The sequence below is a fragment of the Pseudophryne corroboree genome, chromosome 6, assembly GCF_028390025.1.
Source record: "Pseudophryne corroboree isolate aPseCor3 chromosome 6, aPseCor3.hap2, whole genome shotgun sequence".
Classification (NCBI taxonomy): Eukaryota; Metazoa; Chordata; class Amphibia; order Anura; family Myobatrachidae; genus Pseudophryne; species Pseudophryne corroboree.
This window is the reverse complement of record NC_086449.1, coordinates 330,876,313-330,904,172: the sequence shown is the minus strand read 5'-3', so window position 1 is coordinate 330,904,172 and position 27,860 is coordinate 330,876,313. Positions and strand designations below refer to the sequence as shown.

The 27,860-nt window shown below is 43.8% G+C and overlaps 1 protein-coding gene across 1 annotated transcript in view; it reads right to left on the bottom strand.

Annotated features, from left to right (window-relative positions):
• CSK (C-terminal Src kinase) overlaps positions 1 to 27,860 on the bottom strand; it is a 171,486-nt gene that overhangs the window by 4,820 nt on the left and 138,806 nt on the right. Inside the window, exons 6-12 of the mRNA XM_063926375.1 lie at positions 21,025 to 21,118; positions 7,286 to 7,351; positions 4,409 to 4,508; positions 3,062 to 3,152; positions 2,763 to 2,836; positions 1,794 to 1,989; positions 137 to 223 (exon numbers count right to left, since the gene is read on the bottom strand). Coding sequence (XP_063782445.1) covers positions 137 to 223; positions 1,794 to 1,989; positions 2,763 to 2,836; positions 3,062 to 3,152; positions 4,409 to 4,508; positions 7,286 to 7,351; positions 21,025 to 21,118 — 708 coding nt within the window. The remainder of the gene's footprint in view (positions 1 to 136; positions 224 to 1,793; positions 1,990 to 2,762; positions 2,837 to 3,061; positions 3,153 to 4,408; positions 4,509 to 7,285; positions 7,352 to 21,024; positions 21,119 to 27,860) is intronic.

Here is a 27,860-nt window from a genome sequence, read left to right as displayed (position 1 = left end):
TAGTACCTGATCGTTCCATATACGTCTCCTATACATATTTACATTTCCCATTTTGCAGGCAACTGTACTTCAGGACAGAATTACCATTTATAGTACCTACTGTCTAAACACCTCATGCTGTGATCAACATACTTACAATGCGTGGATAAGGCACTCGCCCAAAAGAGTATATTTCCCATAGCAGAATTCCAAAACTCCACACGTCAGACTTTGTTGAAAAAAGCTGTAAAATAAAATTAATGTAGTTGTATTTAGAGAGGTTTAACACTCCAAGATAGTGGGTGCATTTAATGAAACCTGATCTACTACTGCTGTTGCCCATAGCAACCACAGACAGTTGCTAGAAAAAAAACAGCTTAAATTCTATTTTTGGAGGAACATTCTGAAAACTGAACTACAGGTAGGTAAGTTTTGTTCCAGTCGTCTTTGCAGATAACAAGCTGGTCCGTAAGAAAGAATTGTTATCACAACACAATCCTCTCTTTGTTGGGCGCCTTTTTCCTTTCCAACAGTTTCTTCTTGCAGTATGTTCTCTTTAGTTTTGTTAATTGGGAATGCACTGCAAGTTAAACCAAATCGTTTGGCTGCCTATTCTTCTGACATTTTTTCCACATGTACGATTAATAAATACATTTACAAACATTTAATTTACCATTTTCATCAGAGTTTCTTAAACAGTTTTATACATGGTTTGAAGAGTTCTAAGTTCTACTAAATTTAGGGAAAGTATTGTGATTATGGTTTATTAAAACCACTTTATCTCCTTCTCAGACTTCTTTGGCGACAGTGATTCCCAAACCTTCTTGAATCATGGTGCCCTAAAGTATCAGCATTCATTCACTTTGCGGCACCCCTAGGCTAAAATTTCTTATAGATCAATTCTGAAAAAATGATTCAAGTAAGAAAATTGGGTTTATCCTGTCTTCCTTAGGTTAAGTTATGTGGTAGCGGACAGTATTTGTCCATATATTCTATTATTGGCATCTACAATCACTGGTTTAGCCTATCACAATGATCATAAATGAATTGATTTTGTCCCTGGACAACCAATCCATGGCACCCCTGCAAGTGTCCCTGGACCATCAACCTGTGGCACCCCTCTCACTGGAGTGTGGATAGACTGTATGGTCTAGTTGTAATGTACTACACTACAGAATTACTATGGCCCTAATTCAGCATGGATTGTAGATGTGCGAAAAATCACACATCTACAATCCATTACTCTGACATGTGGGGGACGTCTAGCAAAGGACAAGTCCACCCGCATGCCGGGCCCTGTACACGTGACGTCACACAGTTGCCGCGGCCCAACGCGCAAACGGTCTGGACATGCCTGCGTTGCCTGGACCGCGCCCACCCCCCCAACACCCCTTAAACGCTGCCGCTACACCCCCTCCCGCCCCTGCCAATCAGGCAGAGGCGTTCGCAGATATGAGATGCCGTAGCATCTCAGTGTGCGCACGTGTAGTGCGGCTTCTGCGCTTGCACACACTTCAAAAGGCCCCAGCATGTGAACGCATCGTACCTGCGTTCCATGCTGAATCGGGCCCTATGTCTTCTATATACAAATTTATGATCTATTGAGCCAGTTATTTGAAAAAAAAAAAAAAATAATAATAATCCTGTAATACAGACTATAATGCCTACAATATACTAAACTAAATATCCGAGTCTCCCCACATACAACTCCTGGCATAATCCTCTCCATTAAATCGTGAAGCAGAGATAACTGAAGCAACTGTAGGAAGATACACTTGGCATTCATGCATGTGTGTGTAACATTTTATACTTGCCTTCTCCCGCAATGCCTCAGGTGCTGTCCACTTGACAGGTAGTTTGCTGGTGTCTTGTGTTGCAGAGGCCTCCTTGGTGAGTCCAAAGTCACTGACCTTGGCAATGTTCTCCTCGGAGACTAACACATTGCGTGCTGCTAAATCTCTGTGCACAAAATTATTGTCTTCTAAATACTCCATACCTTCTGAAACATCTCTGGGAAAGAGAACATTGTCTACCATGAATATTATATGGTTATATGTTGCCTAGCCCATCAGCCATTATGTTTAGGTGTTACCCCCACTCTTTTCATATTAGTGCACCATATTTAGTATAATTTACTGGCGGCCAGATGCCAGTTGTCAATATACCGGCAGCGGCATCCCTGCCGCCAGTATGCCTGCAGCGGGGCGAGCGCAAAGAGTCCCCTTGGCAGGCTCGGTGGCTCTCTGCGCTCGCAACAGGCTCTATTCCCACTCTATGGGTGTCATGGACATCCACGAGTAGGAATAGCCCTGTAGCGCCGGTATTCCGGTGTCAGTAGCCTGATCGTTGGCGTCCCGATAGCCGGCAAATTAAACTGATCCCAGTGCACCTTATGTGGTTAAGCAGACACAAAGACTGTTACAGAGATAAATGATTCAGTAAAATAAGTGGTACACTTGTATGACCTGTAAAATAACTGCTGAAGAACGACCAGTACAATAACACTTTACAATGTGTAAAACAGATATGCAGCTGTGTGTCACTGAACAGACAGGGTAAAACATCCTAAGGCACTGCTTTCATCCTGAACAACCCAATACCCACCCAAAGTCAGCTACCCCTATCTTCTATAGTGCTTCATAAGTAGAACTGTAACATAAGTGGTAAATGCAGTTTGTCTCAAGATGCGCACACTCTTTATAGTTACAATAAGACTGAACACCTGTTCATATCAACTTTACAAGTAAAATAGCCATTAATTCTGTTAGTTTTGGGATACTTACAAAGAGAACTTCAATAAACATTCACCTCCCAGCACCGATCTTCCCCTAGACCTTAGATAGTCCACTAAGCTGCCCTAGGAAGCAAAGAATGACAAACCCCTGTCAGAGTGGTATTGCTGGATTATCACCAGGAAGGACCAGATTACTGTTATGACATTGTAGTTTACCAAAATATGTTCCTTAAAATCAAGACTTTAAAACTAACATACATAATAGGAGAATAAGAATAAATGGCGTTAAGTTGTATTTCATCTCAAGCTACCACGTTTAGCGCAGTGTGATAGATAGGATATAGTCACCTTTGCCATGAACTCTGTGACGATAAAGAGGCTGCTCTTGTCTTCAACAATCACTCCCAGTAACTGAACCAGATTCTTGTGTCGCAGTTGCCTGAAAATACAACATGTATGTATATTTCTAACTACAGTAAGATAACAGAGAATGAAGGGCTATAATATCTAATACAGCTAACAGATACAGACTAATTAAGAAGCAAGCGCAATATCAACAAATAAAATGTGAAGACAAGTAGTAAATGAACTTGGATATTATGAGTAAACCCCATGCACTTAGGTATTCTGATACCTATGTATTAGGAGTAAGTGATATGTACAAGTCACTTAAAGCAACCCTGTCCCCTACACACAGCTGAGGCACCCATTTTGCGGCCTGAATTATTAATTCCAAATTCCCCTCATTTGTTGTAATACTTGGTAGAAGCACCTTTAGCTGAGATTACTCCTGTGAGTCTATTTGTGCCTACTTTGCTTTCAGTGCTTGAGAATAGTAAGGTGGATGGACAACAACATTTTTGTCCTCTGTTTTGACACATTTTCCAGTCTCTGAAGCAGAGAAGCTTACACATAGGATAATGTTCCCACTACCATAAATCACTGTAGGGACATTGTTCTTGGCATAACACGGAGTGCTAGGTTTGAGCCAAACATATCACTTAGCTTTAACACCAGACAGTTCACTACAGAAGACTAACTTAGCCATACAAACGCCTACTTGGCTGTGTGTGTGTGTATATTAGGAACTAGTGAGAATTATGTAGAATACTGTGTGTTTTAAAAAGGTCAGTAAAGTCTTAGTGGGGAATTGAAGTGTTTTATGGACAGCTATAATTATTGAGCACCTGATGGAGCAATTCAATTAAAAAGGGCAGCCAATAATTATTTAGCCCAAATAGACTGGGATTAGCTGTGTATAGGGCTAAACACGTCTACTGTCCTGGTTAGGACGTCCAAACACCAGAGTTTTTACACATTTCTTCTCACTACATCAGGAGGCTGCAAACAGAAAGGTGCTCTTGTGCGGCACTTGCACATGAACAGATCAACAGCTGAATTGCTCAGTCAGACACCCACTAGTGACAGCTGCCAAATGAAATGAATCATGCCCTTAATGTTTTTTGTATTAAGAGGATTTCAGTAGAAATGCTCCGTGTCCAGGTATTTTATATTTAGCATGGTGAATTGTGTGTAGCTTGATAGCTCTATTAGAAGGAGGTGATAGGTACATGCCCTGACATATCACTGCATTTCAAAAAAGTGAAAGTTACATGTCCTGGATTTTCAGCTACACATACTCTAAACAGCAAAGAAAAACTTTCTCCCCCTATACAAAAAGACCCTTATACTCACGTCATTACTAAGGCCTCCGCAACAAAGGCTTGTGCCGTCGCATCATTCTTAATACATTTCACAGCTACCTTAGATCCCCTATATTCTCCCAACATGACATCTGAAAGAACATATAATATCAATAAAAACATGAGTAACACGAATCATATTGTATATATATATATATATATATATATATATATATATATATATATATATATATAAATAAATAAATAAATAAGAATAAGTTTGTTTGTACGTACGCACATATATTCTACAGCTCTGAAAGTGAAGCTGCCAAATCATTCAGTATCGAAAAATTAAGCTATTAGACCACATAGCGACAACGCGAGATAGCAACATATACTGAAAACTTTTTTTGGTTGTAAACAATTGTTTGACTGACAGAAGGAGACCTCGCGACAACACAACATAGCGTCAAAATGACAAATCTCACGACAATTGCATTCTTTAAGTGAAAGTACAACTTTAAAATAAATCTGTGTCATACAGAAGGATCATTTTTAGAATAATCTTAAAATATATAAAAATCCATTGGTCTGGTTGATTGTCCAGTTATACATTCAGGCACCCTTCAACCGATTGGGATGAAACCGTCAACGTGAGGTGGTCCAGTTAGATCCTGGCCAGGTTTTAAGTGGGGAGGGGAAGGGGGGGGGACGGGGACGGTGAGTCCCGCTGGTGTGCACTGGGCAGAAACTCGTTCTGGGCCTTCCACTGGATCGCTTTGGATGAAAACTTGAAAACTTTAATGAGCCTATTACAGGTTGAGTATCCCATATCCAAATATTCCAAAAAATTTTTTTGAGTGAGATAGTGAAACCTTTGTTTTCTGATGGCTCAATGTACACAAAGTTTGTTTAATACACAAAGTTATTAAAAATATTGTATTATATGGTCTTCAGGCTGTGTGCATAAGGCAGTGGTTCCCAAACTTTTTTGAATCACGGCGCCCTAGAGTATCAGAATTTTTATCATGGCACCCCTAGTCCAAAAGTTTCTAATTGGGAAACTTATAAAAAATATGAAATTAAGTAAATTATGTTTATATGTCATACTTAGGTTCAGTTATGTGGTGAGGGACAAGATTTGTTCTGTTTGTCCACATATTTTATGACTGGCAGCCACAAGTACTAGTTTTTCCTATTACATGGATAATAAATATTTTGAATTGGTTCTGGACCACCAACCCGAGGCACCCCTGCAAGTGTCCCGCGGCACCCCAGGGTGCCACGGCACACAGTTTGGGAACCACTGGCATAAGGTGTTTATGAAACATAAATGAATTGCGTGTATGTACACAAACTTTGTTTAATGCACAAACTTATTAAAAATATTGGCTAAAATAACCTTCAGGCTGTGTGTATAAGGTATATATGAAACATAAATACATTATGTGTTTAGACTTGGGTCCCATCGACATGATATCTCATTATGGTATGCAATTATTAAAAAATACGGAAAAATCCGATATCCAAAATACTTATGGTCCCAAGCATTTTGGATATGGGATACTCAACCTGTATAACTGACAGAAATAACAATAAATCAATGAACTAAAATACCTAACCCACCTAATAACAGAAATGGAGGTGGGAAGACAAAAAATATTGTGTACCCAAGATCATTGGAATAGAAACATTGATAACAGAAGGAAAACTTTAAACCCATCTCGCAATGTAAAAGTGATTATAAAACTGAACAGAAGGAAAGCTGGGGATTAGGGCTACTTGTGACCCCCCCACCCCCGCCAAAAAAAAAAAAAAAATTACACTGGCCAGCCACCTCATGGGTGTGTTAGAAGAGCTGCTAAGCTGCTAATTGTTTTTAATATGTTGATAGTTACATCCAACTCATTGAACTACTTGTTTTAGATTTGTTGATGCTGTGACGAAGGACGCATTTTCTGCAAAATAAGACGCCCGATGGTAGTGAAGTTGCATGGGACCTGGCAGCTCACTCTGTGTGGCGTATTGAAGACAGATATATGAGGACACTTCTGTATATAAGTTTGCAGAAAATAATCTAAATCCTTGGATCATTAATCATTTTTTATTCTCTAGTATATTTGACCCTATAACATTACAGCAATGACTCAAGAGAAGTATTTCTTTTGTTTCTGATAAACTGCAATAAAAATCCCAAAAGAAACATAAGGCAGCTGAGAGAAATGGAATCAGTGAAGAGGATAAAACAGAAATATGTCTCATATATATATATATATATATATATATATATATATATATATATATAAAAAAGCAGTCACCATATGCCTGTTTAGATGTAGAAGCGCCTCCCTTTTAGCGTGATAGTCTTATGAAGACAAGTGAAAGAATATGATAGATGCATTTAGTTACATGTAAACACTACATTTAATTTGGAAATTGTATTTGGCTCATCAATGTATGGAATACAGGCTTTTGTTCATTTAAGAGAGAGAGTAACCACTTAATGCAGGATATTAACTTCTGATTTATAACATGAACTTCCTAATGTCTGTACATACTGTATATCCAAAGTACCCGCTTGTAAGAGTGAATATATGCCAAGCCACCAATTAATTTACTAATTTCAAAATATACATTTCGAATACATTTTATTATATATACTGCTATGTTCTTTGTGTTTTATTTTAACAGACTGAAGAACCTCTTGTATCCAGGCCCATTACTTAAAGACCCTACAACTATTACATAACAGTCTGCCTTTATGTTGCAGAAGCTAATCAGAATTGGAGATAAGTGTACAACTAAGGGGGCATTCCTGTTTTTCCTGCAGGGTAAAGATAGTAGATACTGGAGCTCGCTTCAAATCAAGACTCTGTACATTCCTTATTCTTTTAATAAAAGTAGAAGTCAACATTTCCCTTTTGAGTACCTCCAAATTCTCCTTTGCCTATGATCTGCAAAAGTTTCAGATCCTTCATCTTCAGAGCCCAGCCACCTGGAAATAAAACAGAGTGATTGCAAAATTCATCAAGAGAGAAAGATGTTTAAAGTAAGACATAGAAACAGAGTCTGACGGCATATAAGAACCACGTGGCACATTTAGTCTACCCCTTTTTTATCCTTTAGTACGGTAATCTCAACCCTTTTTCAACCTTACAAAGAATTAAGGATATTCATATGCCTATCCCAAGCACGTTTAAATTGCTCTTTCTCTTACGTCCTAGAGGATGCTGGGGACTCCGTAAGGACCATGGGGATAGACGGGCTCCGCAGGAGACATGGGCACTTTAAGAAAGAACTTTAGGTATGGGTGTGCTCTGGCTCCTCCCTCTATGCCCCTCTTCCAGACCTAAGTTTATTACTGTGCCCAGAGGAGACTGGGTGCATTACAGGGAGCTCTCCTGAGTTTCCTGAAAATAAAGTATTTTGTTAGGTTTTTTTTTAATTTTCAGGGAGCCTGCTGGCAACAGACTCCCTGCATCGAGGGACTGAGGGGAGAGAAACAGACCTACTTTAATGTTAGGCTCTGTTTCTTAGGCTACTGGACACCATTAGCTCCAGAGGGATCGGTACGCAGGTCTCACCCTCTCCGTCCGAGAGCCGCGCCGCCGTCCTCGCAGAGCCGGAAGATAGAAGCCAGGTGAGTATGAGAAGAAAGAAGACTTCAGAGGCGGCAGAAGACTTCAGATCTGTGCTCCCACACAGACACACACAGGCAGACACTGAGAGGGCGGAGCTTGTTCATCAGCACTCACAGGCGCCATTTTCTCCACAGCACAGCGCTGAGAGGAAGCTCCCCGGACTCTCCCCTGCTTACACGGTGAAAGAGGGTTTTAAAGAAGGGGGGGGGGGGGCGGCACATAATTTGGCGCAAAATACATGATTACAGCGCTATCTGGGTAAACATATTGTGTGTTTTACCTGGGTCATTGGCGCTGGGTGTGTGCTGGCATACTCTCTCTCTGTCTCTCCAAAGGGCCTTGTGGGGGAACGGTCTTCAGATAAGAGGATTCCCAGAGTGTGTGGTGTGTCGGTACGCGTGTGTCGACATGTCTGAGGTAGAAGGCTCTCCTAGGGAGGAGGTGGAGCAAATGAATGTGGTGTCTCCGTCGACAACGCCGACACCTGACTGGATGGATATGTGGAATGTTTTAAGTGCTAATGTGAATTTATTGCACAAAAGATTGGACAAAGCTGAGGCTAGGGAACAGGCAGGAAGTCAACACCTGCCTGTCCCTATGTCGCAGGGACCTTCGGGGTCTCAAAAGCACCCACTATCCCAAATAGTAGACACTGATACCGACACGGATTCTGACTCCAGTGTCGACTACGATGATGCAAAGTTACAGCCAAAATTGGCTAAAAGTATTCGATATATGATTATTGCAATAAAGGATGTACTGCATATCACTGATGACCCCTCTGTCCCTGACACGAGGGTACACATGTTTAAGGGAAAGAAAGCTGAGGTAACCTTTCCCCCCTCTCATGAGCTGAATGAGTTATGTGAAAAAGCGTGGGAATCTCCAGACAAGAAACTGCAGATTCCCATAAGGATTCTTATGGCGTATGCTTTCCCGGCAAAGGACAGGATACGGTGGGAATCCTCCCCTAAGGTGGACAAAGCGTTGAGCCGCCTATCCAAAAAGGTAGCGCTGCCATCCCAAGATACGGCTACCCTCAGGGATCCTGCTGATCGCAAGCAGGAGGTTACCTTGAAGTCCATTTATGCACATTCTGGTACCTTACTCAGACCGGCGATAGCGTCGGCTTGGGTTTGTAGCGCTGTAATAGCGTGGACAGATACCTTATTGACGGAGATTGATACCCTGGATAAGGATACCATTTTATTGACCCTAGGACATATTAAAGATGCTGTCTTATATATGAGAGATGCTCAAAGAGACATTGGTCTACTGGGTTCTAGAGTAAATGCTATTTCGATTTCTGCTAGATGAGTCCTATGGACCCGGCAATGGACAGGTGATGCCGACTCAAAGAGGCATATGGAGGTTTTACCTTACAGGGTTGAGGAATTGTTGTTTGGGGAAGGTCTCTCGGACCTGGTCTCCACAGCTACGGCAGGTAAATCAAATTTTTTGCCTTATATTCCCTCACAACCTAAGAAAGCGCCACATTATCAAATGCAGTCCTTTCGGTCACAGAGAAACAAGAGAGTACGAGGTGCGTCCTTTCTTGCCAGAGGAAAGGGCAGAGGAAAAAAGCTGCAAAACACAGCTAGTTCCCAGGAACAGAAGTCCTCCCCGGCCTCTACTAAAGCCACCGCATGACGCTGGGGCTCCGCTAAGGGAGTCCGCCCCAGTGGGGGCACGTCTTCGAGTTTTCAGCCACATCTGGGTTCACTCGCAGGTGGATCCCTGGGCAATAGAAATTGTTTCCCAGGGTTACAAGCTAGAATTCGAAGAGGTGCCTCCTCGCCGATTTTTCAAATCGGCCCTACCGGCTTCTCCCCAGGAAAGGGAGATAGTGTTAAATGCAATTCACAAATTGTATCTTCAACAGGTGGTGGTCAAAGTTCCCCTACTTCAACAAGGGAGGGGATATTACTCAACCCTGTTTGTAGTCCCGAAACCGGACGGTTCGGTCAGACCCATTTTAAATTTAAAATCCCTGAACCTATACTTGAAAAGGTTCAAGTTCAAGATGGAATCGCTCAGAGCGGTCATCGCCAGCCTAGAAGGGGGGGGATTTTATGGTATCCCTGGACATAAAGGATGCATACCTTCATTTTCCCATATATCCACCTCATCAGGCGTACCTGAGATTTGCGGTACAGGATTGTCATTACCAATTTCAGACGTTGCCGTTTGGGCTTTCCACGGCCCCGAGGATTTTCACCAAGGTAATGGCGGAAATGATGGTGCTCCTGCGCAAGCAGGGTGTCACAATTATCCCGTACTTGGACGATCTCCTCATAAAAGCGAGATCACGAGAGCAGTTGATGAACAGCGTGTCACTTTCACTGAAGGTGTTACAGCAACACGGCTGGATTCTCAATATCCCGAAGTCACAGTTGGTTCCTACGACTCATAGAAATGGTTACCACCCTGATTCTCAGGCGCTTTCAAAAGAACCCAGTGGTGTTCAATCTCTCAAAACACTTGGAAAATATTCCACCTTTTAAAATGAAAAAAGCACCAACATAGCGTAATATTGTTATGACAATTGATTTAGATGCATATAAGGGGAAGCCCAGACTCGTACCAGAAATGGTGGTCTACCGTAGTAGACAATTGCGCATAATGGGGGCGGATCACCATCCGTGCTTTCTATGGTTCTTATCGATATCCTCCTTATTACATCAACCGCAGTACATGTGGATAAAATGGATCTCAAATAGCGTTATACCATTTAAAATTTATTCCCACATACAACATACAATAAAACCCCTTTGACAGATGGGTTCTCACCAGACGAAATGGTCTACCAATAATAGTAGACAACAGCGTTTGTTATATGAAACCAGGCGTCCCCAGGAGTCGTCATAAACGGCCAGGTGAGAGCTCCACGTATCCCCTGCTACCTCTACCAACGCGTTTCGATAACTGGACGTTATCTTTTTCAAGGTGTCACACCTTGAAAAAGATAACGTCCCATTATCGAAACGGTTGATGTAATAAGGAGGATATCGATAAGAACCATAGAAAGCACGGATGGTGATCCGCCCCCATTATGCGCAATTGTCTACTACGGTAGACCACCATTTCTGGTATGAGTCTGGGCTTCCCCTTATATACATCTAAATCAATTGTCGTAACAATATTACGCTATGTTGGTGCTTTTTTCATTTTAAAAGGTGGAGTGTTTTGAGAGATTGAACACCACTGGGTTCTTTTGAAAGCGCCTGAGAATCAGGGTGGTAACCCTTTCTATTTGTCCATTTAAAGTGTGGGTGACACTTTCTCTACCACTTATTTTCTTGGGCTGCTCTGTTGTGGCGCACAGTTTGTGTTCTATTTTCTTTTTAGACTGGTTCCTACGACTCGTCTGACCTTTTTAGGCATGATTCTGGATACGGACCAGAAAAGGGTTTATCTTACGATAGAAAAGGCCCAGGAACTCATGACTCTGGTCAGGAACCTATTGAAGCCAAAACAGGTGTCAGTGCATCACTGCACTCGGGTCCTGGGGAAGATGGTGGCATCTTACGAGGCCATTCCCTTCGGCAGCTTCCATGCGAGGACTTTCCAATGGGACACACTAGACAAATGGTCTGGGTCACATCTACAGATTCATCAGCTGATCACCCTGTCCCCCAGGGCCAGGGTATCTCTCCTGTGGTGGTTACAGAGTGCTCACCTTCTAGAGTAGGGGTGGGCAAAATACGGCCCGCGGGCCGGATGCGGCCCGCAAACCGATCTTGCCCGGCCCACTGCTTCACACCAGCGTGCAATGACAAGCGGCCCGACCGACTGAGCTGCTTGTCATTGCTCTGCAGTACCTCCAAGCTGCCGGCGCCCGTCTCCCCTGCTGCTGCTGCACGGCGCCTGACACACTCATCCTCCTTCTCCCGCCTCCAGAGTCCCCAGTGACAAAGGCAGCGATCAGACTAAAAGGGGGCAGAGCTATGCGACGATGAGGGGCGGGGCTACTCGGGACATAAGCCACTGCTACAGATCCATCCTTTCTGCCACTGCCAGCCAGACACAGATCAGTAAGTTAATGGAAAAAGTGAGGGAAAGAAAGTGTATTTCAGTGTGTGTGTGTGTGTGTGTGTGTGTGTGTGTATATGAGAGAGTGTGTGTTAGTGTCTGTGTATATGTTTGTGTGTGCGGGCAGTGGCGTCAGACTGTTTTTGGGTTAGGGGGGAGTTCTTTAACACTCGCTGTACCACCCCCAAACCCCCCCCCCCCCCCGATTCTTTCCCCGTGTCACCCCCCATGTTCTGTCACTAAGTCACCCCCCCGTGTTGTTACCGTGTCACCTACCGTGTTCGGTCACCGTGTCCTGTCACCCCCGTGTTCTGTCACCGTGACACCCCCCCACGTTCTGTCATTGTGTCACCCCTGTGTTATGCCACTGAGCCAGCCCCTCCGTGTTCTGTTACCGTGTCACCCCCCCCGATGTTCTGTGACCGTGTCACCCCCCGTGTACTGTCAACGTGTCACCCCCCAGTGTTCTGTCACTGCGTTACCCTCCCGGTTCTGTCACCGTGTCACCCCCGTGTTCTGTCACTAAGTCACCCTGCTGTGTTGTTACCGTGTCACCTCCCGTGTTCTGTCACTGTGTCCTGTCACCCCCGTGTTCTGTCATCGTGACACCCCCCCACGTTCTGTCACTGTGTCACCCCCCGTGTACTGTCACCCCCCCGTGTTCTGTCAGTGTCACCCTCACCGTGTCACCCCCCGTGTTCTGTCACCGTGTCACCCCGTGTTCCATCACTGTGTCCCACCCCCGTGTTCTGTCACCGTGTCACCCCCCCGTGTTCTGTTACCGTGTCACCCCCCCCCCCCCGTGTTCCATCACCGTGTCCCACCCCGTGTTCTGTCACTGTGTCACACCTTTCCCCAGGGGCCATAAGACACTGGATAATTTGCCTGCTGGTCAATGATTATCCCAAATAAAATGTTAATGTGTAAAAGGGGACTCTACCTGCCGTAATGTGTAAAAGGAGGCTCTACCTTTCCGTAATGTGTAAAAGGGGGCTCTACCTGCCGTAATGTGTAAAAGGGGGCTCTACCTTCCGTAATGTGTAAAAGGGAGCTCTACCTGCTGTAATGTGTAAAAGAGCGCTCTACCTGGCGTAATGTGTGACGGGGCTCTACCTGGAGTAATGTGTGTAAGTGGCGCTACTGTGTGGAGTAAGTTGAATAATGGAGACTATTGTGCAGCCTAATATGAATCTGTATTATTTTTTGGCCACACCCCTTCCCCATGAAGCCACGTCTCTATATTTTTGGCACGTGGGGGAGCTGCTATTTTGTGTGCGGCCCTCGAATACTGACAGGAAAGTGTCAAGTGGCCCCTCAGCTGAAATAATTGCCCACCCCTGTTCTAGAGGGTCGCAGGTTCGGCATTCAGGACTGGATTCTGGTAACCACGGACGCGAGCCTCAGAGGTTGGGGAGCAGTCACACAGGGAAGAAACTTCCAAGGTCTTTGGTCAAGTCAAGAGACTTGTCTTCACATCAACGTCCTGGAGCTGAGGGCCATATACAATGCCCTTCGTCAAGCGGAGACCTTGCTTCGCGACCTACCGGTTCTGATCCAGTCAGACAACATCACCGCAGTGGCTCATGTAAACCGCCAAGGCGGCACAAGGAGCAGAGTGGCAATGGCGGAAGCCACCAGGATTCTTCGCTGGGCGGAAAATCATGTAAGCGCACTGTCAGCAGTGTTCATTCCGGGAGTGGACAACTGGGAAGCAGACTTCCTCAGCAGACACGACCTGCATCCAGGAGAGTGGGGACTTCATCAGGAAGTCTTCGCACAGATTGCAAGTCAGTGGGGACTGCCACAGATAGACATGATGGAGTCCCGCCTCAACAAAAAGCTACAGAGGTATTGCGCCAGGTCAAGAGACCCTCAGGCAGTCTATGTGTTTCCTCCTCTCCCTCTCATCCCAAAGGTGTTGAGAATAATAAGAAAAAGAGGAGTACAGACAATTCTCATTGTTCCAGATTGGCCGCGAAGGGCCTGGTATCTGGATCTGCAGGAGATGCTCACAGAAGATCTGTGGCCTCTTCCTCTAAGACCGGACCTGCTGCAACAGGGGCCCTGTCTGTTCCAAGACTTACCGCAGCTGCGTTTGACGGCATGGCGGTTGAACGCCGGATCCTAGCGGAAAAGGGCATTCCGGATGAGGTCATTCCTACTCTGATAAAGGCTAGGAAGGACGTGACAGCTAAACATTATCACCGTATATGGCGAAAGTATGTTTCTTGGTGTAAGGCCAGGAATGCTCCTACGGAAGAATTCCATCTGGGCCGTTTCCTTCACTTCCTACAAACTGGAGTGAATTTGGGCCTAAAGTTAGGCTCCATTAAGGTTCAGATTTCGGCCTTATCCATTTTCTTTCAGAAGGAATTGGCTTCTCTCCCAGAAGTACAGACTTTTGTGAAGGGAGTGCTGCATATTCAGCCTCCTTTTGTACCTCCAGTGGCGCCTTGGGACCTTAACGTGGTCTTGAGTTTCCTTAAGTCGCACTGGTTTGAACCACTTAAAACGGTGGAGTTAAAATATCTCACTTGGAAGGTGGTCATGTTGTTAGCCTTGACTTCGGCTAGGCGAGTTTCGGAATTGGCGGCTTTGTCTCACAAAAGCCCCTATCTGGTTTTCCATATGCATAGAGCGGAATTGCGGACCCGTCCTCAATTTTTGCCTAAGGTGGTGTCATCTTTTCATATGAACCAACCTATTGTGGTGCCTGTGGCTACGCGAGATTTGGAGGATTCCGAGTCCCTTGATGTGGTCAGGGCTTTGAAAATTGACGTGGCCAGAACGGCTAGGGTCAGAAAAACAGAAGCACTGTTTGTTCTGTATGCAGCCAACAAGGTTGGCGCTCCCGCTTCAAAACAGACTATTGCTCGCTGGATCTGTAACACGATTCAGCAGGCTTATTCTACGGCTGGATTGCCGTTACCAAAATCGGTTAAGGCCCATTCCACTAGGAAGGTGGGCTCTTCTTGGGCGGCTGCCCGAGGCGTCTCGGCATTACAACTTTGTCGAGCTGCTACTTGGTCGGGTTCAAACACCTTTGCAAAGTTCTATAAGTTTGATACCCTGGCTGAGGAGGACCTCCTGTTTGCTCAATCGGTGCTGCAGAGTCATCCGCACTCTCCCGCCCGTTTGGGAGCTTTGGTATAATCCCTATGGTCCTTACGGAGTCCCCAGCATCCTCTAGGACGTAAGAGAAAATAAGATTTTAAACCTACCAGTAAATCTTTTTCTCGTAGTCCGTAGAGGATGCTGGGCGCCCGTCCCTAGTGCGGACTACTTCTGCAAGACTTGTATATAGTTTTGCTTACAAAAGGGTTATGTTATAGTTTTCATCAGTCTCGAACTGATGCTGTGTTGTTTCATACTGTTAACTGGTTCGTATATAACACAAGTTATACGGTGTGATTGGTGTGGGCTGGTATGAATCTTGCCCTTGGATTACCAAAAATCCTTTCCTCGTACTGTCCGTCTCCTCTGGGCACAGTTTCTCTAACTGAGGTCTGGAGGAGGGGCATAGAGGGAGGAGCCAGTGCACACCCATACCTAAAGTGCTTTCTTAAAGTGCCCATGTCTCCTGCGGAGCCCGTCTATCCCCATGGGCCTTACGGAGTCCCCAGCATCCTCTATGGACTACGAGAAAAAGATTTACCGGTAGGTTTAAAATCTTATTATTTGCGCTATTGTCTTAGCCCCTACCACCTCTGACGGGTGGCTATTCCACTTATCCACTACTCTTTATGTGAAGTACATTTTCCTTAAATTTCTACTGAACCTGCCTCCCTCCAGTTTCAGTGCATGTCCTGGTGTTCTAATAATTTTCTGCCTTTGAAGAATGTTTCCCTCCTGTACTTTGTTAAAACCCTTGATATTTTTGAATGTTTCTATAATGTCCCCCCTTTCCCTTCTCTGCTTCAAACTATACACATTAAGATCTTTTAGCCTTTCCGGGTAAGTTTTGTGGTGTAGGCCATGCACCATTTTAGTTGCCCTTCTTTGTACACTCCCTAATGTATTTATATCCTTCTGGAGATATGGGTGGTCATTATGAGTTGTTAGCTCGCTGCTATTTTTAGCAGAATTGCTAATAGGCTAAAATCCGGCAGTTCTGCGCATGCGTATGCACTGCAGGGCGCACGCGCTAAGCAATTTTACACAAAACTATGCTATTTTACTCACGGGCAAACAAAGCTTTTCAGTCGCTCTGTTGATCGGAGAATGATTGACAGGAAGTGGGTGTTTCTGGGTGGTAACTGAGCGTTTTCAGGGAGTGTGCTAAAAAACGCAGGCGTGTCAGGGAAAAACGGGGGAGTGGCTGGCCGGACACGTGTTTGTGACGTCAAACCAGGAACTAAACGGACTGAGGTGATCGCAATCTAGGAGTAGGTCTGGAGCTACTCAGAAACTGTAAGGAAATACTTAATAGCAGAATTGCTAATCTTTCGTCAGCAATTCTGCTATGCTAAGATACACTCCCAGAGGGTGGCGGCTTTGTGTTTGCATTTCTACTAAAAGTAGCTAGCGAGCGAACAACTTGGAATGACCACCATGGTCTCCAGAACTGGACACAGTAACCCAAATGAGGCCGTACCAATGACCTATACAATGGCATTATGACTTTTTTTTCTGCTACGGATTCCTTTCACTACGGAACCATGCATCTGACTTGCTTTTCTCATTGCTTAGTGCATTGCTTGCCTGCCTTTAAGACACTTGAAATAGTGACTCCTAAATCCCTTTACTCCTCAGTAGGTTCCATTATAAAACCCTCGATACAGGTACTACATCGATTATCTGGCACCTCTTTTAATCTGGGGGGGTTAGGCTGCAGGAGAGGTCAGTCAGGCTATGGGAAGGCTCAGCTAAACTGTGGGGTAGAGTCAGGCTGCTGGAGGTTTAGGTGCTGTGGGGTGGCAGAGTTAGGCTGTGAGAGGGAGTCATGCTGCAGGAAGTTTAGGATTAGGGATGGGGGGGGGGGGGTTGGCGGTGGTGAGAGTAAGCAGTCGGGATTGCTACTGTACATACCACCGATAATCCGACAAAATGGATAATCAGTCATGGTGCTGGAACTAAGGGTGCCAGATTATCGGTAGTATACCTGCACTATAGTTAGCCTTTGGGTTTTTGAGAGCCAAGTGCATGATTTTGACTTTTTTTTAGCATTAAACTGTAATTGCCACGCTCTTGACCATTTCTCAAGTCTACCTAATCATCAATCATTTGTTTTACCCCTGGTGTGTCTACCCTGATGCGTACCTTTGTGTCATCTGCAAAAAGGCATACTTTCCCTTCAATACCATTTGCAATGTCACCAACAAAGATATTAAAGAGCACAATTAAATATTAAGGAGAACTACCGATCCTTGGGGTGCTCCACTGGTAACACTTCCGTCCATTGAATGCACTCCATTTACTACAGCTTTCTGCTTCCTATCTTGCAACCAGGTTCTTATACATTTAACGGTTTTATAATCCAAACTCACACTTTCGAGTTTATTTAGCAGTCTGCGCGATGTGGGACAGAGTCAAACGCCTTACTAAAGTCTAGATAAGCTACATCTACAGCCCCCCCTTGATCTATTATTTTAGTCACGGTGTCAAAAAATCAATAAGATTTGTTTGGCATGATCTCCCACCAGTAAATCCACACTGTTTTGGATTCTGTAAATTTTTTTATTTAAGATATTCCACAACGCTTTCTTTTAATAGTGTTTCCATTACTTATTATTGGTCTGAAGTTACTTACTTACTTCTTCCTTGCTTACACTTTTGTGCGGTCTTCTGGAATTGCACCTGTATCTAGTGACTGGCTGAATAATTCTGTTAATGGTGCTACCAGACCCCATTGAGTTATCCACTTTCAGTTTTGAGAGTTCTGTTAGGACCTTCTCCTCTTTAAATGTACTTTCATCTACCTTATTTTTTATGAATATCCTTGCAACTTAACTGTGGCCCCTTCCCCTTAGCTTTTTGTAGTGAATACTGAGCAAAAATAATTATTTAGATGATCTGCTATTGCATTCTCTCCCTGCACCAAATTCTTTCACTTATATACTTACAAAAAATGTTTTGCCCACTTTATCAACTGATTGAGCCATTTTCTCCCCAGCTTCTGCCTTTACACACCTAATCATTTTCTGGCAAGATACACCTCTTTGTCGTTATTATTCTGTTTGTATTTCCTACAGGCATACTTACCTACTCTCCCGGAAGCTGCGGGAGGCTCCCGTTTTTTGGGGTAGCCCCCCGCACCCCCGGAAGAGTGGGCAGGTCTCCCGCATCCTGCTCGCACCCTAGTGATGCGAGCAGGATGGAGAGATAACCTCCCGCGGGTCCATCGGGTGGAGAAGGGGTTAAAATGACGCAAATCGCGTCATTTTAGCCCCGTCCCCTTCCCAGCGGAATTTCCCGGTGCGGGGGGCGGGGCTTAGTGATGTCACAGTCCGGCCCCGCCCCCCGAAGACACTGCAGCGTCTCCTCTCCGGGCTTCTCCCGGAGAGGAGAAAGAAAATGTAGGTAACTATGCCTACAGGCCATATTTTTTGTTTTCATGCTAGTTGATACCTCTTTTGTGAACCACACTGGCTTCCTTTTCCTGGTGCTTTTCCTAATTCTTTTGATACAAAAAGGTATGTTGCCTTTAGTATTGCACTTTTTAGTTTTCCCACTTCTCCTGCACTCCTTTCAAGATCCTCCAATGAACTGCTTAACCATCTCCCCATTGTTGCAAAGTCAGCCTACCTAAAATACAACACCTTTGTTTGTGAATGACAGCAGTTGGAACCTTTCTTTATACAAAACCATACTGCTTGATTATCACTGCATCCTAGGTTTTCACCCACATATACTGTATGTCTGATATCCTGTCACCACTTATGAGTATTAAATCAGTCTCTGCGACTGGGCTCCCTCACCAGGGAAATGCAGTGGAATTTAAAAAAAATCAGAGATGCAATGAACAGGCACTGACAGAATTATGGAGAATAAAAGGAATATGTGAAATCCTATTTACAGCAGAAAAAAAGTTATAAACAGCATATATATATATATTCTACAAATAAAGATGAGGAGAAAGTGCGCTCATAGTGCAAATCAGTACTTTAATAGATAAAACACTGGTAAGGACAATCCAGCACAAATGGTTAAAACTCGTACCCTTAGCACCCACACTGTGGGCTGGTTACCACATGGTGAGTATGTATTCCACAAGGCTACAGCTGTGATCGCCTACCGCTGTCCGGGACCAAACACTGTGCCTCCGGTCGTGAAACTGACCAAGACCCGGCAAGCAGCCGTGCAGGGGGATCGAGCAGACCAAGCAGTGCACTTGCAAGGAGAGATCGTCTGACAGGCCACGCTCCAATGCGTTTCGTGTATCACTTCGTCAGGAGGCTCACGGCTGGATTGTCCTTACCAGTGTTTTATCTATTAAAGTACTGATTTGCACTAAGAGCGCACTTTCTCCTAATCTTTATTTGAAGAAATGATTTCTCCTGGAGCCTGGAGTAACTATAGGAGGAATGTGCTGCGATAATTAACCTTACCTGTGCTTCAAACCCAGATTGTTGATCTGTGTATTGTCCATCAAAGTCACCAGCTATATATATATATATATATATATATATATATATATATACCGTATTTGCCGGCGTATAAGACGACTGGGCGTATAAGACGACCCCCAACATTTCCACTCAAAATATAGTTTGTTATATACTCACCGTATAAAACTACCCCCTTCCACACACCAAATAAAACGTAAAAGAACATCAGATTTGTGACATACTGTATATTATGACCTGATACGAGATTTGGATAGGGAGTATTTATCAAGGTATGCATAAGAAGGGGGGAGGGGGCGAGGAGAAAGTTGTAAAATGTATAAAAGTATACCCCTGTGTGCATTTAGTGTTACCGGTTTCACATGAGTGCCAATAGTATTAGTATCAGTGCCATTACAGTACCTGTCATTGTCACCATTGTACGGCCACAACGCGACTGCAGCGCCTCCGGCCAGTCCCTGCATCTCCCTGTAATTGGCTCTAGTGGCCCGCCGCGGCCGCACTGGATATCGCGCGATACTGGATAGTGAGTAGAATGAGGTGGGCGGGCATCGGGAGGCCACTATGGGCACCGGGCGAGTATCGGAAGGCCACTATGGCAGCTATGTCTATCCCAACTGAAGTGCACCCGGCGTATAAGACGACCCCCCCACTTGGAGGCATGTTTTTCAGGGCAAAAAAGTAGTCTTATACGCCAGCAAATACTGTATATACACATATATATATATATATATATATATACACACACACACACACACACACACACACACACACACACACACACCGACAGTCGGCATACTGACAGTTTTTCTCCCTCGTGGGGGTCCACTGCTCCCCTGGAGGGAGAATTAATAGCATGGCGTGCGTAGCGCGCCACCGTGCCCACAGCGCGGCGAGCCCGCATGGGGCTCATTTGCGCTCGCCACGCTGTCGGTATGCCGGCGGTCAGGCTTCCGGTGCCGGTATGCTGGTCGCCGGCATACCATACCACACCCATACACACACACACACACACACACATTTTCATTCATTCATTATATTCAGAATATACAATCATCAAGGTGACATCTGTAGGAATCATTCCAAGCAATTGAAGTACATGCCATTTGTTTATACAGAGAAGACTGCTTCCTGTAGAACAGGGATGGGGAACCTTCGGCCCTCCAGCTGTTGTTGAACTACAAATCCCAGCATGCCTCGCAACAGTTTTAGCATGGCCAAATAGCAATACTGTGGCAAGGCATGCTTGTATGTGTAGTTCAACAACAGCTGGAGGGCCAAAGGTTCCCCACCCCTGCTGTAGAAGATATGCTTGTGGGTAACTACTACAACTATTATCAACTTGTAATATGTTGTTGTAATTGAAGATGAGGTAATCATGAATGTAAAAGAATGTCACAAAGAAAATAAGGAAGAGACAAAACACATACTCCGAGAAAATTCATCTTGAGCAGCCACTGTTCCTTCCATCAGCTTGGGCTTCATCAGATTGGTACAGAGACCATCAGCATCATTAGTATAGTGCTGGAAGATGGAAAACATAATTACATGTGTAACTCTCCTGTAATCCAACATGGGAAAAATAATATGCACTTGCAGCGCTACTGCAACCCCGATAATCTCATTCACATCTCTCCCACTATGTCCCTCTTTCCTGTGGCCTCTGGAATGCCAGATCTGTCTGTAATAAAGTGGTCCTCACCCATGACCTTTTCAGCTCCAACTCCCTGAATCTACAAGCCATTACTGAAACCTGGATTTACTCCTCTGACACTACTACACACACTGCTGTCTCCTCTGGGTGCCTCACATCCCCCCCTCCCTTCAACACCATCTTTTACATTCTCTATATTTGAGGTTCATGCTATACACTATACACCTATTCCAACCTATTCTCCTTCAAGTAGCTCTCATTTACCACACCCCTTGCCCTTCCTCTTTCCATATTTCTTTACATGTTTCCGGGCTCCCTCAGTTCCTCTCTTCAGATCTTCCCTCCGTTATCTTAGGTGGCTTCAATATCCCAATCGATATCCCCACAGAATCCTCTACCTCTAAACTCCTTACCGACACATCATCGTTTAGTCTCTCCCAATGAACCTCCTCACTACCTCATGAGCGTGGACAATTATTTTATATGGTCTTCACTCACCACTGTGAAATTTCTGACTACTACAATTCCCCATTCCTGGTCTCTCACCATCACCTTCTCTCCTAACTAATCCCTCTCCTTTTTTCCACCTCTGCATTCTATGGCTACCATCACTAAACATAATAATTGAGGCAATCGACACCCTATCCTCATATCCTTATTGCTCTCTGCCACTTACACAATGCCTCCCTTACTTCTGCTCTTGATCACTTTTCACCCTCACAAATTCACATTTCAACTGTGGCATTCCAAATGAACCAGATAAATGCAAAAAAGTGTTCATGAACCACAGATCGACAGTGGAGGAAATCACGCTCTAAGACAGATTTCTCCATTTCCAATTTATGCTATCATGGTACAGTGCTGACCTTTCCCTATCTAAACAGTCATATTTCATAAACCTCATCTCCTCCCAGTCCTCCAATCCCTTCGCTCCAATCACTTCGCTACTTTAAACTCTCTCCTCTGTCCACCCCCCTCCTTGCCTTTCCTCCTTAAATCTCTGCCTTTGAATATGGCACACACTTCATCAGGACATGACATCCCACCAGACACTGAGCACCCCCGCTCCTCCTTTCCCCACCTACTCCTCCCCATCCACGTTACCAACTGTAACTTTTTCCCCCTGTATCTGGAGAAAAAGTCATGGCCTCCATCAGGTCCCCCCACTCCACCTCCCCCCTTGACCCTATACCTTCCCATCTCCTTCAATACCCCTCTTCTTCTGCCTGTTCCTATCTTGCACACCTCCTCAATTTCTTCCCTATTCTTAAAAAACCTAACCTTGATCCTAACACTCTCTCCAACTACCAACACATCTGCCTCCTACTTTTTGCCTTCAAACTCCTTTCCTTCCTCCTACTCTCTGCTTCAAGTATTTTAGTTTGGCTTCCGTCATCTCCACTGAAACTGCCCTCATGAAAGTCAGCAATAACCTCTTTGCTGCCAAATCCAAGGGTTACCGCTCTTTGCTTATTCTCCTTAACCTCTCTGCTGCTTTAGACACAGTATCTCCCGCTCCTCCTGCAAATCCTTCATTCACTTGATCTACACGATACTGCCCTCTCCTGGCTGTTCTACCTCCCTGATCATTCTTTCTCTGTCGCCTCTAATGACCCCCCCCTCCCCCCTCACAACCACATCAACTAACAGTTGATGTCCTCCAAGCTTCTGTTCTAGGACCTCCCCTATTTTCCCTCTATACGTTGTCTTTAGGTGAGCTAGTCAAATCTTTTGACCTCCATCTCTACACTAATCATAACTCCAAATGTCTCTAAGCTATCTCTTCCTGAATGCTCCAGCAGTTTCTTAAACTACAAATTTCTAAGACTGAGCTGATCATTTGTCCCACCCTCCTGCATAACCTAACTTCCCACAATTTAATTATCTATTGACAACACAACCATCTCCTCTAGTGCACCATCTTGGAGTTATCCTTGCCTCCTCTCTTTCATTCAAACTACACATTCAGTACCTTTCGCAGTCCTGCAGTTTCCATCTCAAAAATATTTCCAGGATCAGACCCTGGATGTTACTAAGAACCTTATCCACTCACAGGTTATCTTGATATTGGACTACTGTAACCTATAGCTACCTGCATTGCTAACTCCCACCTCTATCCACTTCAATCTATCCGCAATGCGGCTGCCTGACTTATCTACCTCTCCAAACATACATCTGCCTCCCCTCTCTTACAAATCCTACAATTGCTCCTCTTTCTCTTCAGAACCCAGTTCAAGCTTCTCCCATTCACTTACAAAGGTCTCACCCATTGCGCTCCCCATTTACACCTCTGACATAAATGAATGACGCCTCTCCTGTCAACTGATTACTTCCTCCCACTACTGCCTCAAAGATCATTCCAGTGCTACTCCCTACCTCTAGAATTTTCTCCCTTTCCCCATTCAGACTCTCCACCTCTCTACAAAATATAAATGGGCTCTCAAGATCCACTATTTCGTCAAAATCAGCCATCTCTCATCCAGGCACACAGTCTACCCCATCTGTGTCACCGTGGTCTGTCCCTACCCTTTTGAGTGTAAGCTCTCACGAGCAGGGCCTTCTTCCTTTATGTGCATTGCCTTCATTTACATATACTATTATCTCCTCCATACTCCCTAAAATGGCACCTAACTCTTGGTGTCTGCCACACTGCTGCTTATTTGACTGTTATGACCGCTGATACAGCAACGTTCATAAACCATGTACTTGTCTTTCATAGTCTTGTACTGTAAGGCACTGTTTTCTTGTTTGTTCATTTGTCTATGTACTTTGATTGGCGCTGCGGAACCCTTGTTGTGTTATATAAATAAATACTACTTCTACTACTACAAGGGACACTCAGCTAAAGAATAGGGGGTGTGGTCTTTTGAGGAGACAAAAGACAAACGGTAACTATATGTCTTGTCCAGGGCACACTTAAGATAATGAATATATGAAAATATAAAAATTTAACTTTTATTGAAATATACTTAAAAGGAAGGGAGGAAACGTTCATATATAGATAAATGCATTAATGCTATAATTTTAGGCGAAATAATTAATATTCCCTTAATTATCAAAATTACCAATGTTTCCTAACAATAAACAATATATTTGTGGGAATAAAGTCACTCCATTGGGCTCAGTGTGATTTATTTGTCAGTTAAATCTATGGTCTATACCTTGTCTGAAGATCACGGAATGAATTTTGTTCTCCCACACAGAATTCATTCAGTGATCCTCAGACAAGGTAGCAAACTCTATAGTAGTCTCAATTTCAGAAGGACTAAGCTTACTTCCTCCTGTACCTAGGATCACGTAGATTAGCCAGCAAGTGGGCATCTGTGAGTGCACTATTAGATCTTGCCTTTGCCATCTTTACTACATTGCTTTGGTGTCCAATCTCTTCAAGATCATCTAACAGCTTCTTCCACACTTGTACGACCTCACTGATTGTGCAGTTGCGTCTTTGTGCACGATACATGTATTTGTCGAGCCAAATAATCTTCAGCACTCCGCGTAATATCAAAGTTATTAACTTTGATAATAATGTCTTGTGGGATATCAGTTTTGTTTTCATCACATACTCTAACAAGAATGGGCCAGTTTTTCAGAAAGGACTTTCAAATAGTCTGCCATAGTATTCCAGTATACATCACTTGGTAGTATAAGCCTTTTCCCACCTGCTTCTTTGTATTTAGCTGCTGAAAAATTGACATTTCTGAAGTGCTTAATAATAGCAATGATATGTTCCTTGACTCCTGGAATGTTGAGGTCATGTGCAAGAAGATTCATTAAGTGTGAAGAACATCCATGTGCAATAATATCCAGGTCATCAGTTTCTTTCATGTCTGCTCTCATCTTTGCCATATTGGCAGCATTATCGGTCACAAAGCTCTTCACAGAACACTCAAAAGATTCTTCACACAATTTAATACTTTTGGCTGCAAGTTCGCTTAAGTACTCTGCATTATGACTATGGCCTGATGTGTCAATACTCTCTACTAAGTACTCATAGTCATCTGAAGTAATCGAACAAATAATTAATTGGCTCATTATTCACGTTGCTCCATCCATCAATAGCCATACACACTGTCTTGCCTTTCAACTTTTTCTTGCTTTCTTCTTGAACAGACAGACACACCTCATCAAGCAACTTTCCACCTACATCATTGAGGTTGGGTGGCTTGTATACTGGGCGAAGCATCTGCACGAACTTCATCATCTTTAGGTGTTGAACACATTTAAATGGTGAATTTATTGCGTAGATGTACCGAGCACATTGCAGGTCAAGAGCTTCTTTTTCTGATTTGGTAGCTTTGACTACAAAAGTTTTCAAGTGTTGTTGCTTTTCGCTTACTTGCATGTGCACTAGAAAGCCTTGGTGAATAAAGTGGGCTGCACATTTCCACATCAGAAGAGCAGGATGGTGCAGGAGTGGAAGTTGAATAATGAGACCTCACACCAACAGCAGCTACAGATTCATTTTCATATCCATGAGTAGTTGTACCTTCATTTCGTGAATTAAGATTTCCATCATCATCAGAATCTGAAGCACATTTTTTGTAGCGGTCTTTCATTCTTGCTACAAGTCCTTGCATTAATTTGCTGCATGTTTTACAGTTTGCTATAGATCCAGATTTACTTTGCATAGTCTTTTTGTTGAAATATAACCAAATGGCAACCTGTTTCCTTCCAGAAGTAGGCATACTTACTAACGGCTTGTGTCTGCTTGTTCAGACTTCAAAAGTGAAAGTGAAACTGGAGAGCCATGAGAATCCAAAAAGTGAAAGTACAACTGAAGAGCTAGGGAAATCTCCTATACACCATCCACTATTCTCCCGGTTGTGTCTATGTTACCTTCGTGCTAAGGACCTGGACGTGACAAAACGAGAGGGCAGGAGAGAACTTCCGTCCTTACAGCACCTAAATGATTTCTCTGTTCGTTTGGGGAATTATTTTTTTACTATGCAGCATTGGACCCTCACAGGCTCGCTTCGCTCGCCATGCTTCGGGCTCGGTGTCTCGCTCCGCTCCGCTTGCCACACTTTACTATTCCAAATAGATTGTGACATGGACCCAGGGGGTTATGGGAAAGGTCCTCTCCACGAAGGTAAACTAGACGCTACCTTATTCTCCCCAGCTGAGCTAAAAAAGAGAAAAAAGAAAAAAAGACTGCCCCACCCACACGTTTATCTCTTTCTAAGCAAAAGCTGTAGTTTAATGTTTTGATTTAAATCATTATTTCATAATTTTAATTAAATCACTATTTAATCATTTGATTTAAATCGTGCAACCCTGAAGCAAATACATTATTTTATTTTACATTAATGTGTCCTTTAATCCCCTGGCTTCATTAGGAGCTCTCTGTAAATGAGAAAGTGGATTCACTTTTTCCTCACAAGTTTTGCATTCTCAAGAAATCACAGGTTGTGCATTCTCTAGAAAGGCTTCAATGTAAAAAAAGCAATATTGAATGATCACCACTATACTTATTCCAGATTAGTATTCCCTACAATAATTTCTAATCCTCTTTTGTGTTTTAAATTGCTTGCTCCACTCCCTTTTTTCTTTCAGTACCAATTACCCCTTTTCCAAACCATGGTGGAAGAAAAACAAAACAAACTTGAAAATAATTTTATAGCCATTATAAATAAGCAATTTAAATATTGTAATATTTAATTCAACTAAATTGGTGCTTTATAAACTGGCGTAACTATAATGGGTGCAGGGTGTGCTATGCACGCAGGCTTCCAGGGTCCAGTGGGGCCCAAACAATACACCATGCACCCACTTTTTAAAAAAATGTTTACACTCCAGAGTTTCATGTTGGCAGCAGCGCTGCAGATACCACCCAAAAAATGGTGCAGCAGACATTTTTCTGGCGTTACGTGCATGCGCAGTAGGGAAATCACTGGGAAAATGGCGGCTGCGCCATTTTCCAGATACCTGCGTATTCGCACTAAACTCTGGGACAGTGCTACAGTCTCCTAGTGATCAGTCTTATGCTCTGCCGAAAATAGAGGAGGGGGCTCGGATGGAGCTTGCACACGGGGGCTGCCTCTTCTCATGATGTGCCCCTGGCTTTAAATGTATAGTACGTAGAGTGACAAATTCATTCCTCACAGAAATAATGCATAGAGAAGTAACAGATGCTGTGTAGGGTAGATTACAGCTCAGCTGCGAAGAGAACTTACATTTCCAGTGAGTCATCTACATAACCTCAACTGTCACTGCACATGGTTTTACTGGTGGAACTGGAAGGAGGTAACATGAAGGATACATGCCCAGAGTATGACAACTATTATTACCTTTATTTACTGAATGTACACATAGCAGGTCTATTGCTGCTTGTTTACCATCCATGGTTTTCCGTTAGACTAAGCTGTAGTGAGCAGGGCCCTCGATCACCTTTCATGTCTCCATAATGTATTATTAGCTTTATTCTCCCACTGGACTACACTAATTATAAATACATTGTTATATACAGCTCTCACAGTGCGACAGCCACAATGCATGGAGGAACTAGTTGTGTGCTGTCATCTCAGCCTCAGTTCCTGGCACAGGAAGCTAGGTGAGAGCTTACTAAACTTATATGAGCAGTGATGCTAAAGTTTGCTGAACAATTGCAAA